This window comes from Cynocephalus volans, chromosome 15 (assembly GCF_027409185.1).
Source record: "Cynocephalus volans isolate mCynVol1 chromosome 15, mCynVol1.pri, whole genome shotgun sequence".
NCBI lineage: Eukaryota > Metazoa > Chordata > Mammalia > Dermoptera > Cynocephalidae > Cynocephalus > Cynocephalus volans.
The window spans coordinates 50,078,474-50,096,198 of NC_084474.1; the positions used below are offsets into that span (position 1 = coordinate 50,078,474).

Sequence of the window (17,725 nt, forward strand, 5' to 3'; positions counted from 1 at the left end):
TAATCAGCCACAATGTATATCGAGAAAATAAAATTAAAAAAAAAAAAGAAAGAATTGCTTGGCTTTCTTCTATATTTAGCTATCTTGGGAAGCTGCAAGTGCAGATGGAAATGTGAAGACATCATTCCACTATAAACGTAAAACAAACACCTTAATTAATGAAGAATATGTTTGGGCCGGCCCGTGGCTCACTTGGGAGAGTGTGGTGCTGGTAACACTGAGGCCACAGGTTCGGATCCCTATATACGGATGGCCGGTTGGCTCACTTGGAAGAGTGTGGTGCTGACAACACCAAGTCAAGGGTTAAGATCCCCTTACCAATCATCTTTAAAAAAAGAAAAAAGAAGAATATGTATGAATTATACTTTTAGTTTTGATTAAATTGGTCTCCGTTAGAAGCAAATGCCTTTAAGGGGGAAGCTTGAACTCAAGCATATATGGCTACAGAGTATGGACTGATTCTAGATGCAAATGTCATGGATATCTGTGCTAGTATCTGCATTGATATTTTACCTGTTAGTGCAATACTTACAAAGTTATGTAGATGTGAGTGATCTGTGCCAGCACTGCTTTTTTCATAAGCCTTGGTGTTTTAGTGTGGGCTTTTGTAAAATGTAAGGTGTTTAGCAGAAATGACTATATTTTAATCTTTGTTCATTTTGTTTCCTTAATATATCTCTTAATTACCAGTATCACATTTTTGTTCTTGGAACACAAACATCTACAAAAAACATCTATTTAATTTACTTTGGTCAGTATCTTTAGATATAAACAAATATTAAAGTATTTTGGATGATGATGATGATAATATACATTTCTACTTTTTATAAATTTCCCATAACTACAGAAATAGAAATCCCCAAATAAAAAAGTTTCTAAATGTTCATTCAAAAGATAGCAACTTTCAATTTGGACAGCATTTTCTTTGTAGGAATAAATAGTGATTAGGTTACCTGACTAGCCCCCCAAAGCCTATTTAATTCATAGTGGAGCTAGTGAATAGGACATCTGGAATGAAAAAAAAAAAAAAGACAATGACATTATTACAATGCTACTGGTTAAGTTACATCAAAGATTAAACTAAATATTGTTTTTTATTCATCATGTAAGCTATCAATTAAGAAAGGGAGAATTAACTGAAGAATGAATAGGTAGACATTCTCTGAGGGAGTTCTTAATATTTTGATATTAGTTTCCTGGTTTAAAATACAAAGATCTCGAGAGCATGCCTGGTGTCCTAGGCAGGAGCTGAGGGCAGCATCCCCTGCCTCGAAGCAGACAAGGAGCATGCCAAAAACACCACTTCCATGTAGGTGGCCCATCACAGCCACTGCCACAGCCACAGACACTACAAAAATGGCTTGATGCCATAGCAGTAACCACAACTGCCGTGCAGGCAGCTTGTCAGACCCTTGACTGCAGTGACACAAGGAGAGTCACCAGCCCAGACCAGAAAAAGAAAAGGCCATCTTTCTCCTCAAAGCCCACTCCAGAGTAACAGAAGAAGCAACTGCTCTACTGGATAACCAGATATCAATGTAGAGATACTAGAAATATGAAGATCCAAGAAAATATGCCATCACCAAAAGAATACAGCAATTCTCAAATACCAGACCCACCTATACAGCAGGAAACCCTTGAAAGGACTGAGAAGGAATTCTGAACAACAATCTTAAGGAAACTCACTGAGATACATGAAGACTCAGACAACATAATGAAATGAAGAAAAAAAAAATTCCAGGCTATGAAGGAGAAAATTTACAAAGAGATAATACCTTAAAAAAGAATGTAACAGAACTCATGGAACTGATTCACTCAATGAAATTAAAAACACAACCGAAAGCTTAAGCAGAAAGCTAGAACAAGCAGACAAAAGAATCTCTGATCTTGAGGATAAAGTCTTTTCAAAAAAATCCAGGTGGACCAAAAAAAAAAAAAAGGAAAAAACAATTTAAAAAATGAAGAAAATCTAACAGCACTAGCAGACAACCTTAAGCACACAAACATTTGAATCATGGGTATTCCAGAAGGGGAGGAGAAAGGAAAAGTCATGGAAAACTTATTCAATGAAATAAAACAGAAAACTTCCCAGGTATAGGAAGAGATATGGACATTCAGATCCAGGAGGCTCAAAGATCTCCAAACAGATTTAACCCAAAAAGATCCTCTCCAAGTCTCATTATAGTCCAACTGGCAAAACTCAAAGACAAAAAAGAGAGAATCTTAAAGAAGCAAGAGAAAAGATCCCTTGACAGTAAGGGATCCCCTAACAGACTAATAGCAAACTTCTCAACAGAAATTCTACAGGTCAGAAGAAAATGGGATATATTCAAAATACTAACAGAAAAAAACTGCCAGCCAAGAATATCACACCCAGCAAGGCTATCCTTCAGAAATGAGGGAGAAATAGTATATTTCCCAGACAAACAATAACTGTGAGAGTTCAACACCACACACCAGCCCTTCAAGAAATCCTCAAGGGAGTCCTGCATCAGGAATCCAAAAAACCATAATCGCTCATCTTACTAGCTATAGTTCTGTTCAAACTCTGTTTTTTCATAATTCAGTCTTTGTAGGTGGTATGTTTCTAGGAATTTATTAATTTCATCTAGCTCTACAATTACTCATAGTATTCTCTTACGACCCTTTTGATTTCTGTAAATTTGGATGTAATAACTGCTCTTATATTTGTGATTTTAGTTATTTAAATCTTCTCTCTTTTTTCTTAGTCCATCTAAGTAAAGGTTTGCCAATTCTGTGGATCTCGTCAAAGTACCAATTTTTGGTTTCATTGATTTTCTCTATTTTTTTTCTATTTCTATTTCTTTTATCTGTGCTCAATTTTTAGAAAGAAACAGTCGTGAAGACTAGCAGAGGAAGAAGAAAAAAATATCCACGCACAAGGATGAAAGAAAGCAGACAGGATGCTAATCAAGAGGGAGGAAGAAAAGCTGTGCCAACGCGTGTGCCTTTTTCTCATAAGCAAAAGCGGAGGTCACAGGTATTTTACCGCCCTCTGCAGCTAGTAAGCAGTCCCCACTCTCCCATCCGTGGTTTCATTAGCCACAGTCAACCGCGGTCTTAAACTACGACGTGGAAAATCCCAGAGACAACTCCTGAGTTTTGAGTCACACGCTCTTCCGAGCAGCGGGACGAAATCCTGCAGCAGCCGCTCGTCCCGTCCGCCGTGACTCCTCCCTTCGCCTCAGATCCACGCTGCAGACGCCCCTGCCCCTTAGTCACTTAGTTGCCATCTGGGTTGTCAGATCCACTGTCAATGCATCGCAGTGCTTGTGTTCAGGTCACCCTTATTTTACTTCATAATGGCCCCAAAGCGCAAGCGTACCGTGCCTAATTTATAAATTAAACTTTAACACTGGTACGTTTGTATAGGAAGAAACATAGTCTACACAGGCTTTGGTCCCATCCCCTGGTTCAGGCATCCGCTGGGGGACTTAGAACGTGTCCCCGCGGACGAGGGGGGCTGCCGTACTGAGCTGCAGGTGAAGTTACATCGGGAAAGTACCGTCTCTCCTCGCGTCGGATATCACCTTGGCCGCAGACTTGCTCATCACGTGCACGACGTACAGGGGGCCGTTCACGGCGCTGGAGACGGTGACGGCTCTCAGCGTGGCCTCGGCCTCCACTGCTTCCGGGCGGCACAGCTCGTGGCCCTCGGGGCCTGTTATCCCCAATGCCAACATCTTCTTTGCTCCCTGCAAAGACAGCAGGCACAAACACACGTGCAAGGAGGTCTACTCAGGACAAACACCACTATTGTCTGGTAAATTAAATACACTGCCAGGCTTTTAGATCTGTTAGGTATACGCACACGTGTGTATGTGAATGTATGTGTGTGTGTGTGTGCAGTGTGTGTATTTGATAAAAATAATTTTAATATTCCAATAGTTTATGTTAATTGCTATCTGCATGTTTTACCATCAAATTATTTTGATTGAAAAGGTGGAAAAAGATACGAGGTTCATTTAAATCACTTTCTTTGAAAAGTACTGTCTAGATTGAAGACAATATTGATTCAGAACAAATGAAAGACTACGGATCCTTATTGGTGGTACAGATTGTAATATACTATGTAATTAGTTCTACTTTTTTAGTGAATCATAGTCTTCACTGGCTCCCCAACCCAACCTGCTAAATGTTATTGGACCAATTATTTGCCTTCTCCAAAATTTTCTTTCTTCCTTACAGGAAAGGCTGAAGTCAAGACTCAGAATAACACAACTTGCCTGGTGTCATGCAGCCAGGAAAAGGGAGAGTCAAATTTAAACCCGGTCTGTTTGATTTTACAGCTCATGCTTTCTCCTCCTTATTCCCACTGCCTCCTGGCCACTGAGACTTGATCTCACTGACTTAAATGGGAACTGAGCCTAGGGAGAGAGAAAAAACTCAGCTACTATAAAGGCTAAGAGACAGCTCTTTAAATCTTGCAGATGGTGTACCTTCGGGCATTAATAATGGAACTAACATGAGAAATAAATATCATCTAGATTCCTCCAGAGCAAATTTTAATATTCAGTTTCTGAAAAGACTAGGGCTTTAAACAGCTACCTAATGCACTGCTTAAGTCACCAGATTACACTGGTGTTGTCTACAGTTTAGTCCGAACCAGCAGCTGAGCTACTAAAACACAGAACACAACAAAAAATGCTGGAGGACACAACGAAAAATATTTGTGTTTTTATATTTGCAAATGTTTGAGATCAAATAGCTGGCTTGAAATAGCTGGATTGAAAACGGGAAATTCTCATTCAGGTGCATATACCACCTGAATAAAACTAAGAACAGAGACTCAGGTAAACCAAATTAAGTATTTCTGAGCCACAGAAAATCTGTTTCTGGATTTCCATTCTTCCAGGGCATTACATGAGTTTACCTGCTTGGGGCTGATCATCTTCACTTTAAGTTATGGCTGTTATCTTTCAAGTTAAGAAGATTTGGAATGCAAATGCTTACCTCTGCAATTAAGTCTCCGTTTTCTGCATGGACCTGAGCAACTGCTCCAATTTCCTTGCACTGAGAGAAGGCGGCATACAGTTCTGCGTCCCTCACCATGTACAGATCTTTGTACGCCATAAATGTCTTGAAAGAGTTAACACCTTTATCTTGGGTAAGGATTTTCATCTCTTCTTTAACCTAAAAGTGAAAAACAACAATGAAGACAACATGTCACTCTTTAGTTTAAATGAAAATTTCAACATTCTCCAAAGTGTTGCATTCGGAAGAGAACTAAGTAAAATAGGGACAGCAAAATGCAATTAAGGCCTTAGTCTTTCCCCCAGGTTTTACCCTGTTTCATCTAAGTTGCTGCCGCTGTGATACTATTAAATCACTAAAACGTTAATAGCTTTCCCCACAGTACTTCATTTCTGTACTTGGATATAAAAATCTCTGCTTCTATCTCCAGTTTTAAGGAAATTATTCTAGAAAATGAAGACAAACTCATGTGGCAGCAACAGATGCAGTCATGGATTTAGAAGGAATCAAAGCTCATATGAGGTAAGGATTTGGACTCAAATCTGAAAGCCACAGGATGAATTCTTGGGGGAGGAAGTAGATGTGGATTGGCCCAGCTTTGCCTGAGAAAGCAAGCCACAGCAGGCACGTGACCCGATGGCAGCTTCTAAGGTGAGAGCTGGCCTTTCACAAGACCCTGGACCTGTCGAAGCACAGGGGCCTTCATGATTGCCAAGAGGAAGGGGCAAGTTAAGATAAAAACTAACTCAGTAATTGCCCTTGCAGGTCCAGCTCAAGTCTCAATAAGGACTAAAGATTTCAAAGGAAAAATCAGTAGATTTGACCAAATAAAACCATTTGAATTTCTATATGTTAAAGGGCGCACACACACACACACACACACACACACACACACACACACAAATAAATATAACAAGCATAGAATTACTACTCTTGGTTGATAAATCTCTTTCAACTTGATAAGAAAAACCCTAACACCCAGGTGGAAAATGTTGCCAACATAGAGTGAATATAAATGACTAGAAAACATATGCAAAAAATGTTAACCTTCCTGCTAATTAAAAAGTGCAAGACAAAACAATGTAATTTTTTTCTACTGAATCAGCAAAGTTTAAAAATGACAATATTACATGATAAGTTACTCACTTCCATCATTATCTGTTCCCTTACTAATTTTCCTTACTTTTCTTTATGGGGCTTTATCACCAGGCATACTACATACTTACCTATTGATCATCAGTCTCCCCATTAGAATTTCAGCCCCGGGAGAGAAGGGGCTTTGTAAGGTTTGTCTACTGCCTTGTCCTAGCACAGTGGCTTGATGCATAGTTGCCACTCAATTACTCTTTGTTGAATAAGTTAATTAATTAAGAAAGAGAAAGAAATGGAAACAGCATAATGCTGAGAGTGGACAAGTGGTGGGATGAGCCCTGAGATATGTTAAGTAGCAACAGCAGGGGCAGAACATGGTATAGTATGCCTCTTTTTTCTCTCTATAGTTTCAGAATTTTTACAATGAGCATACAATTTTTATCATCAGGAAAAAATAACATAAGCGTTGTTAGCATATTCACATAATGGGCTTACAAAGGGGATTATGCTCTGCATTGCTTAGATGAAATACCTCTTACCCCATTCTGAAGGTGACCTCCTTACATCCTGCCATCCACATCTGGATAAGTCTCACCGTGCTACTCTCAGGCACAGTAGCTCAAGCCTTGCTCCCCCAAAAGTGTGATACCTGAACCAGCAGCATCAGCATCACCTGGAAGTTCACTAGAAATGCAGACTCTCAGGCCCCACCTGTCCCTCACCTACTGTCATAGGTTGACTTGTGTGTCCCCATAATTCATATGTTGAAGTCCTAATACCTTATTTGAAAATAGGGTCATTGCAGATATAATTAGTTAAGATGAGGTCATTAGTGTGGCCTCTAATCCTCAAATGATTGGTGTCCTCGTAGAAAGGGGAAATTGGAACACAGACATGCACACAGGGAAAACACCATGTGCAGATGAAGGGAGAGGCTAGAGTGATGCTTCTGCAAGACAAAGAACAGCACAGATAGTCATCAAACTACCAGGAGTTAGGAAGAGGCACGAAACGGATTCTCACTGAGAGCCCTCAAAAGAACCAACCCCGCCAACAACTTGATCTTGAACTTCTAGCCTCTGGAACTGTGAGGCAATACATTTTTGTTGTTTCAGCCATCCCATTTGTGGTACTTTGTTACAGCAGCCCTCAAAAACAAACAAACCTACTAAACATAATCTATTTTAACAATGTTTACCAGGTGACCATTTCCCTATTAAAGTGTGGGAAGCACTGGTAAGAGCAAACACTATCTCCTTGTCTACCTCATAAAGCAAGAGAGGAGGAAAGGAGGAAGGAAGAGAGGAAAGAGAAAGGAGGGAAGAAGGAGGGAAAGCCCTAAAGGCATGAGAGAGATCAGATGCATCACTTAGAAGAGCATTTTTGGAGAAAAATCAACTTTAACTGTGGACTATAAACCTTCCTGTTATGTTTGCCAAACTATCCTTTAAAGATTGATTACTTGTTTTATATTAACTTGGTGTCTAAAGCCCAATTGTTGGGGGGCAGAGGCAGAGGAGGGAGCATTAGTAACTCAAATAATGTCACTCTGGTAAAAAGATTTCTGAATTAAGTCCAGTGTGGAAAACATGTTGATTTAAATCCCAAGTAAAACTTTCTTCCAAAGTACACCCACAAATTTATATGGGGACAAATCAACATATTTTTAACATCTCTCAAAGCTGTCTCTCCTATCTGAATCACATGATCATTTCTGCCATGGCCTAAGTAGTTAGTGGACATGGAAGGTTGGTTTAAGCCCTATAATGAAACGGTCTGACCAGGTAACATCAGCAGAGCATTGTAGGAAGAGCACCCAGTCAGGGTACAGCTGCGAGAAGACTTTGGAAATGGTCCTGGTCTGTCCCTTCCTCTCTCAAGAAGGGTCAGGAGTGGGAATAAGGCTTACAGTTTTAGGGAATTTTAAATCTACAATCTCCTTGATTTTTCTCCAGCAATTAAACATTTCTAATTGAAGTTCCAGTCTGTGGGGAAATACTGTTTAAAAGATTTTGGGGATGTTGAAGTTGAAAAAAAGGGAAATCAATTCACTTAAAATTACACTTAAAGCATTTACGATTCATGAATTAAATAGTAGGGGAAGCTGTTGTAAATGAGCATAAGGGATTTCTCCCTTAGTCTTGATATGATTTCTAAAAATGTTTTTAAACTGATAATACTTCACAGGATTCCAAATTCAAAAGCTATAAAAGAAGGCGCAATGAAAAGCCTTCTGCCCCCTTCTGCCTTCAGTCATCCAGGAAGCAAACAACATCACCCAGCTTTTTGCTGTTGTACAGAGCAAGGACTAGGGGACTAAATGGAACAAACTGGAACCCAGGCGGCTCACCTGGTCACTCCACCACGTCACTGCCACGTGAAGGCTGTAGTCACAGCAGACTTTGGGATCAGCCCAGCTTCGCCAGGTCTCGAAGGCCTCGATGAGGGAACCCCCTTTCTGAGGGATAGCGAAATCCATGATCATGGTGGTGCCTCCTGCCAGAGCAGCCTGGAATCACGAGAGCGTTTCAACAGGTTCGCCATCAACGTTCTAGTTAAGTCGTTTATCACCTTGAACAACGTGCATTTGTAAGCACTTGGGCAAACTTGATGGATCCAGGAAATTGCACAAAGATGCTGTTTAAGAGACCCAGAGGGATGTGAATAGGCTTTCCATAGATTAAAATTTGAAGCATTAAAACTGCTGGAATTGCTATTGCACAAAGAATGACATATCTGATAAGATGAAAATGGCTTGGACACAAAGAAAACAGAGTGAAGACTATAAAGAACAACCAAAATGGAAAAGCGGAAAAGTACAATCATTTTTCTTCTCAAGAAACTTTATTCCTTACTATGTAAAATTCCATTTTATTAGGCTCCATCTTAGTAAACTGTATCTCCACTGCCCTGTGATCCACGCAGAATCCTGGGAGATTTACGTGGGTCATGCCTCACCTCTATTCCCCGCAACCAGCTGGTGGCTCCTTAATCTGTCTTTGATTCACATCTGTCCCCTCTATCCGTTCCCACTGCTCTGGTATGGGTTCAGATCCTCCTCATCTCTCACCTTGACAATTGTAACAGAGTCTCGATAGGTCTTTATCTCTCCAGTTCTCCTCCCACCACCCCCTCATTGCAACGAGAGGGATATTTCCAAAGCACAAATGTGACCACTTGACTCCTGAGATTAAAACTGAATGCTCTTACTGCCTCTGGAGAAAAGTTGCATCTTTCTAACATGGTCTGTACATCCTCATTCTGCCTCAACTCTCAATATATCCATTGGCATATTATATGACATTACACCACAACTAATTTAAAAACTGCTACTAAATCGAAAGCTTTAGACTAATTATCTAAATTGAATTCATTTAAACTAAAATCACAGGGTGGTTCATCTGCTTTTGATTGCTGTGCTTAAACAATGTAGGTGAAGAAAACAAACACAGGCAGGGAGCTAGACAGCACAGTGGCTTAGGGCCGAGACCCTGCAGGCTCATTGGCACAAGGCTCAGATTTAACACTTCGTAGCTGTGGCATCCTGAGCAGTTTCTTAACCTGTGTGTGCCTTTGATTCCTCTTCTGTAAAGTGAGGATGATAATTGCACCTATACCATAGGCCTCTTTGGAGAGCTGGTGTATATAAAGTCCGGAGGACAGAGCTTGACTCATGGTACGTGCTTTCTAAGCCTCAGCTCATGATAAATCATAAGCCTTTGCACCATGATTTCAGAATTAGGAAGTTTTCCACCTTTGCTATATCGTCTCATCTCATCACCAGAAATGTGATCATGTGATAACACAGGAGGGGACAGTGTCACCAGCTTCATTCCCAGGCCCTTCTGACCACAGCCCAGTCACATCCCTGTGCAGTCCCACAGTCTCCCAGATGCTTCAAATGCTCCCGTATCCTATCTGGGATATTAGCTCTATTCTACCTTCTTTTTTTTGCTTACTTCAAAAGATTTTAAAATTTTCCCTTATTTGGCCATACTCCAATTCTTTTAGCTCTCAAATTTCATTTTTTTGTACAGTATCCTGTACTTTGTCTTCACTTTTAAATAACATTGGCTTATTCTTGGCAAAAAAAATACATATTCGCATTTCTTAAGAAATTCCTATTTGTGTAATGACAATACTAGAAAAAGATTCTTCTGGGCTCTGTATTTTTATTTGAATACAGATTAATCTTCTTACCTTCTTCCTTCAAGTGTCTTCATAATATGACAGAGCCATCCCTTGAGGATGAAGGGCATTTTTCTAACAGAATGTATCGTTAATTAAAGCATCAGAAGAAAGTACTTTCCTATTGTCTACTGAACTAGAAAATCAAACTTAAAGAACTATTCTTTCTACTTTTCCCTATTAAAAGTCACATAGGGTGTGGTGAAAATATACACTACTGGTGGAAATATAAAGTGGTACAGCCACTTTGGAAAACAGCTTGGAGCTCGTCAGCTAAACATAGAGTTACCATATGGCCCAGCAATTCCACTTTTAGGTATATAGCCAAGAGAAATGAAAACGTGTCCACACAGAAAGTTGTACACAAATATTCAGAGCAGCATTTTCCATAATAACCAAAGAGTAGAAACAACCCAAATGTCCATCACCTAATGAGTGGATAAACCAAATGTGGTGGATTCATATAATGGAATAGTATCTGGTCATAAAAAGGAATGAGGTTATACATGCTCCGACCTGGATGAAGCTTGAAAACTTGATGCTGAATGAAGACAGACACAGAAGATCACATACTGTATAATCCCATTTACATGAAATGTGCAGAAGAGGCAAATCCATGGGGACAGCAGGTAGAACATAGTTGCTGGGGACCTGGAGGGGATGGGGAGAGTCAAGGGTGAGCTAAAGGGCGCAGTGTTTCTTTTTGGGGTGATAAAAAGGTTTTAAAATTTTTGCAATGGTAGCACAACTCTGTGAATATACTGAAAACCACTACACTGTACACTTTACATGGCTGAATTGTATGTGAATTATATCTTACTAAAACTGTTATCAAATCCCCATACTGGCCAAAAGCCAAATAGTAAATAACTGAAATAAAACTGTTACACAAAAAAGTCTACCACGCACAGACCACTACACGGAGTGAAGAGAATGGAAAGGTCACACAAACAACCAGACAAAGATTCTGCCCCTCAGGGTGCTTACATTCTAGAGGGGGAAACAGAAATATATAATAAATATAATAAAATAATTAGTTTGTAATAACAGGTAGCAAGTGTAATTCTGTAATAAATGGTAGTACAGAAATTGCTAAAAGGAGATAAAAATTACTAAGCTCCCTGGAAGAGGAAAAGATGACCAGGAATTCAGAGGAGGAAAGATCAACTCAGACATCAGAGAAAACATGAATTTAAATTAGGATTAGGACATACTCCAATAGTATAACAATACCTAACTCCTAGTGAGCACTTACCCTGTGCAGGAACGATTCTGATGTTTTGCATGTTCTAATCACCTCAACAGCTCTGCAGTGGGTACTACTGTACCACTTTACAGTAGAGGAAACTGAGCACAAGAACCATTAAACGACTCGGCCAAAGTCTCACAGTGAATGAGTGGCAAAGGCAGGCTCCAGAGCCTGCGCTTCTGGGAAACGTGAACCGCCTGAGGGGAAGCTCTGCTAGAGGAGGAAGACAGGACGATGGTTGTTTGCAGGCGCAAAGGGAGTCAGGTGAGCCGATGGGACTGGGATGAGCAAGAAGATGGCAGGTGAGTGGATGGAGGAAGAGGGCCATCTCGTGTTCAGAAGGAGCATGAGTTAGGTATGGAACACCCAGAGTGACAGGTGCTTGGGCACGTGTCCACTTGGTGGTTGTCGACAGGAGGAAATGCAGATCTGATGCTGAAGAGCAATCAAGACTAGGGGAAAGACGTGGGGGTGACTTGGAGAGATGACAGAGGGGTCTTGAGGTTGGCCCTGAAATGGCCAGAAGAGAGAAGCAGGACATGCAACACGGGCCACAATAAGATGCTCCAGAACATTCTAACACTTAGCATGAAAGCAAAACAGTCCTGAGCCAGGACAGAAAGTTCACAGTGGCTGTTTGTGGGTGGTATGATTACAGATCATTTTAGTTTCCTTCCAATTAAGCTTTATTTTTAATATTTGCTAAATTTTCTATGAAAAATATAACTTTCATAAGGAAAATTATTTTGCGTATATATGACACAAAGACATATATACATGCATATGGTATGTAATTAAGTAGACAGGTCTTCTTACTAGACTGAAGAGGTGATGGTCAGAGGACCACCTTCTAAAATCAAAGCAGACTGAGATTCCTGGGGCTACCGTTCCAAAGCTCTTGAATAAGGATTGATCACAAAGGCTCCACATTCCTAATTAACCAGGAGCAGGAGAGAGAGAGGAGAGAAGCAACCGCTTGTCTTTTCTTTGTTTCTTCTCTTTCTGTTTCTCCCTGTTCCTCTTCCCTCTCCTCACCCTCAGACCGGGAATGAATTTAGAGAAACGATAGTGAACAGGAGAGGATAGCCCGGGATGGATTTCTTTCATATTGCTGTATGAAACCTAATTGTTTCCTTCGTTTTTACCACTGATTGACTTCTCTCCACTTTTATTTGTCAGTTAGCCAAGGAAAATGCATTTACCTTTTCTAATCTTGGCTCATAAATCAATTCTTTCAGCTCCTAGTTACGTTGGCTGTTCTCTTTTGAAAACCTCGCAATTTATCTAAAACCCTCTTTTGGGGGTCGGGGGAGCCTATGCTGTCTCCTGTGCAAATGAATGGAGCATAAATCGAGATCAACTCTAGCCAACAGTGGATCATAATGTTACCTAACACGAAATTTTATTTAAGAATGCATTAGTTTGTAAATCATTATTGAAAGTGTCCCAAGCCATTTTCATGTCTAAGCTCATCCTGGAACAAGTGACTTTGTTTCACTAAAACCTATCACGGGATCTGCTCCACCCAAGTAAAACAGAAAGAAACCCAACAGTACATTTGAGCCTTAGAGAGGAAAGCTCGGGGATGAATTTCTAGCTTTCTCATAGTCATAAAACTTATGAAAACATACTTCATGATCGCAACTGATGTCTCAAATCCAAAAGCACATTTAGCTTTGTAAAAATGTCCTGCATGTTGTCTGTCTACTCTCAGCTTCTTGTCTCCCCAAGTTTGAAATATTAACCACACCATCTTCTATCCAACAGTGCAAACCAGAGACTTAAGAGTCACACCTCTTCTCTCCTGAATCCCCAAGTTCAGTCGACCTCCTGCACACTCCAGGAGTCCCTCCACTTCCCGCGTCTTCACCTCCCCTGCCCGGTGCCATCTTTGTCTTCTCCTGACTGGACTAGCGCAGGGGGTGACGAGATGTGAAGGGAAGGGAGACAAAGGGAAGAGGGCCGTGGATAGGGCGTGTTACTGAGCAGCTTACACTGTGAGCGCCCACAGCACAACCCCCTGGGAATCCTCAAGAGACAGGTAAGCACACGCTAGGTGGGAGGTCCACCTGCCATATCCTGCCCGGCCGCACTTGCCACCTCCAATCCTTTATTAATTTATTAATTCCTTTATTAATTAAGAAGACACAATTGTTACACAGCCCATAAGGCCCGGCATGGTCTGAACTTTAGCTGTCTCCTCAGGTTTCTGTTGAGTCTCCCCCTCCCAAGTCATTCACCCACTCAAGTGACACTGTCCCTTCCTCTCCCAGAAGACCTCTGAGTTCCTTTCCACCTCAGAGAGTGACGTCATTCATGTTTTCCCCTCCCAACCCCCTCCTCTACCTAGTCCAGTGTAGAGGACTAGGTAGAGGAAAAAAAATCCCTTCGTCTTTTTTTTTTTTTTTTTAAAGATCTTAACTGACTTTATTTGCAGTTCTAGAATCTGGCAACATTTCATTCCATAGCAGAATAAGTGTTTCCTAGACCCGTGATTCTTACCCTGGCTGCATGTCAGAATCATCTAGGGAACTTTGACCCCATCCACCAGAGGTGCTGATGTAATTGATGTTGTTTCATCTCTGTATGCCCTGTGACCATTACAGTGCCCAGCATGTAAATATTCTCTAAATGTTTAAGAGAGAAAGGAAGGAATTTCCCCAAGTTATAAGATGGAGTAATTATGATGGTTCACTTTTCCAATAGCAAACTGTGAAAGTTGCATAAGTTTTGTGCTAATGTGAAAATATTGCTAGCTCTGGCCATGTAGTTTCTTAGATCCTTCTATGAAAATGTTAATATGGAATGTAGACTTTGAGCAGGTCTGAAGGCTCAGTTTTGTCCAAAGCCCACTACCAAATCAGTGTTAACTATAAACTAGTTTACTTCAGGATTTGTAACATTCAATATACTTTTATCAAGAATGAAATTATTTCATGCTTAATTACTCTGTTTGTTTTGTTTCCATAATAAAACCTTTCTGTTATTTATACATGAACTTTGTTGTTTTGGCTTCATTGAGATATAATTCAGAGTCATGTGGTGGTAGTTGCAATTTCAAGACATGGTCATCACTCTAAATTTTAAGACATGTTCATCACTCTAAAAAGAAACCCCATACCCTTTGGCTGTCAAAGCCCAACCACTCCATCCTTCCTAGCCTTAGGCAGCCACTACTCATCTACTTTCTATTCTGGACATTTCATGTAAGTAAAATCTTATAATAAGTGGTCTTTTGTGACCGGCTTCTTTTACTTAGCATAACATGTTCAAAGTTTGTCCATGCTGCTTAACAAATCATTCCTTTTACTGCCAAATAATATTCCATTGTGTGGATATACCACATTTTGTTTATCCATTCATCAGCTCATAGACATTTGAATTGTTTCTACTTTTTAGCTATTGTGAATAATTCTGCTATGAACATTTGTGTTCAAGTTTTTGAACTTGAACTTATGCTTGCATTTCTCTTCCGTATGTATCTAGGAGTAGAATTGCTAGGTCATATGATAACTCTGTGGTTAACTTTTTAAGAAACTGCAGGACAGTTTTCCAAAGTGGCTACATCAGTTTACAATCCCTCTAACAATGTATGAGAGTTCTAATCTCTTCACATCCTTGCCAACACTTATAATCCTTCTTGATTATGGCCATCCCAGAGCGATGTAAAGTGGTTTTAATCTGTATTTTCTTCATGGCTATGATGTTGAGCACCTTTTCATATGCTTATTGACCATTCGTATATCCTCTTTGGAGCAATGTCTATTCAAATTCTTTGTCTATGTTTACTTGGGTTGTGTTTTTATTACTGAGCTGTAAGTGTTCTTTATATATTGTAGATATAAGATACTTATCAGATATATGATTCGGAAGTACTTCCTTCCATTTAACGGGCTCTTTTCACTTCTTTGATAGTGACCTTAAAAGCACAACCATTTCTAATTTTGATTTACACTGTTTAATCCATTCACATCTATTGTTATTGATATAGTTGGATTTACACATTGCTATTTTACTTTTTGTTTTCTAAATGTCTCATTTCTTATTTTTGTTTTTCTGTTCCTCCTATCATGCTTTCTTTTGCATTAGGTTAATATTTTCTATAACATTTTAATTCCTTTAGTGATTTTTTTCACTGTATGTTTTTGAGGGTTTTTTTCTAGTGGTTACTCTCTTAACTGATCAGAATCTACTTCAGATTTATACTAACAAATCCAGTGAGATATAGAAATGTTAGTCCTAAAAACCTCTATTCCTCTTCCCTCTTTGGCACTATTATTGTTATACATATTGCATCTATATGTTACAAATCCAACAACACACTGTCATTATTAGTTAATATAATTTTATATCCTTTAAAGAAGATGAGAGTATAAAAGAGAACAAGTATATATGGATAGCATTTGTTATGTTAACATTATTTACCATTTTTTATTCTCTTTGTTTTTTCCTGGAGATTTGAGATACATTCTGGTGTCACTTCCATAGTGCAATACAGCTTTGTTCCCACTCACCTCCTTTGTGCTGTGTCAAATATATTACATTTCTTTACATTATAGGTCCAACAATATAATGATATTTAGGTTATTTTATACAATTGTTTAAAAAATCAGTTCAGAGAAGAAATATGCTTTTTATAATTTTTATAATTACGAAGTTACTTTTACCAATGCTCTTTTTTTTGTTTTTTCTGATGGATTGTAATTATTGTTTGAGTTCACTTGCTTTCAGCTTGAAGGACTTCCTTTAGTATTTCTTTTAAGGTGGATCTACTAGCAGTGAATTTTCTCCATGTTTGTATCGGGAATGCCTTTATTTTGTGTTCATATTTTTTAGAGCAGTTTAAGGTTTACAGAAAAATTGAACAAGAAGTACAGAGTTCACATATCTCTTCCCCCTACTCGTCCCCCCCATTTCCCCTATTAAGACCTCACATCTGAGTGGCTCATTTGTTACAATTGATGAACCAATATTATCTAAAGTCCATAGTTTCCATTAGGGCTCACTCTTTGTGTTGTATAGTTCTGTAGGTTTTGACAAATGCACAATGGCATATACCCACCATTACAGTGTCATACAGAATAGTTTTACTGCCCTAAAAATCCTGTGTGCTCCACTTATTTCTACTTCCCCTGAATCACTGGCAACCACTGACCTTTTTACTGTCTCTATAGTCTTACCTTTCTAAAATGTCATCTGTTTGGAATCATACAAAATGTAACTTTTTTAGATTGGTTGGTCTCTTCCATTAACAATACGCATGTCTCCACTACAGCAGAGGTGCCAGCGAGGCAGGTGTGAGGGAGCAGTCTGCAGAGGAAGGAAAGGAGGGGCCTTGAGGGTTTCTGGCTTCTGAGGGACTGACAGCTCAGGGGAGGGGACAGAGGGCAGGCTTGGTGTTGGGTTGTGAGTCTGATGCCATTAGTGCCTAATTTGGGGGTTCTGTTGCCAAAGTTGGGGTATGTACCTGTCTGGTTGATGCTGCCAAGTGACCCCTCTTCTTCGCAAAAGGCTGAGATCCTGGAGAGGGATTGTGGGGCTGCAGGGGAGCTGGGCAGGAGCCCCTTCCTCGGCCCACACGACCGAGACCTCTGCCTCAGGCCCTGAAGCTTCCACAGGGGGAGCAAAAGAGAGGCCAGGGGGAGGGAGCCATGAGTCAAGAGACTTAGGAGTAGAGAAGGAACCTCAGTGTTTCCTGGGGAGAAACAGGGTGGAGGAAGAGCTTGGGTTTCTGCCCCTTTCCTCCCAAGGGGGTGACCAAACAGAAGCTTCGAGGATGGAAAGACTGCCCCCAGGAAGGTGTTAGAAGACTCCACGGCAGAGCTAAGGACTCTGGATCTTTGAGGCCATAGAGAGATCCCTGCTGGCCCCTTCCCGCGGGCCTGGAGGTCAACCCTCCCACCATCCCACCTTACCTGGAGCCACACACAGCAGTTGCAGAAGCAGCAAGCCCACGAACTGAGCCTCCCACATCTCCACCATGGCCGGGGCCCCGCTGAGCCCTCCAAAGTGAGGATGATAGTAAAGGGGTGGGGAGGAGCTGGGGGACCAAAGAGGAGTTCTGCAAAGAGGGGGGTAGAGGAAGGGAATCTAGAGTAAGAGGGCCTGGGAGGGAGGTCTGAAGAGAGAGTGGCGAGGGACCAATGGTCGGAGGCTGGGATTCAGAAGAAAGCTGGCCAGATGAGGCAGGTGGGGGTGAGG

General features: G+C 40.5%; 1 protein-coding gene across 1 annotated transcript in view; it reads right to left on the minus strand.

The window, feature by feature from the left end:
* LOC134363678 (low-density lipoprotein receptor-related protein 12-like) overlaps window positions 1-17,506 on the minus strand; it is a 43,601-nt gene extending 26,095 nt beyond the window's left edge. The window contains 6 exon segments of the mRNA XM_063079260.1: window positions 3,527-3,716; window positions 4,975-5,154; window positions 8,438-8,596; window positions 13,299-13,434; window positions 16,992-17,133; window positions 17,440-17,506. Coding sequence (XP_062935330.1) covers window positions 3,527-3,716; window positions 4,975-5,154; window positions 8,438-8,596; window positions 13,299-13,434; window positions 16,992-17,133; window positions 17,440-17,506 — 874 coding nt within the window.
* Window positions 17,507-17,725: the final 219 nt, after the last annotated feature.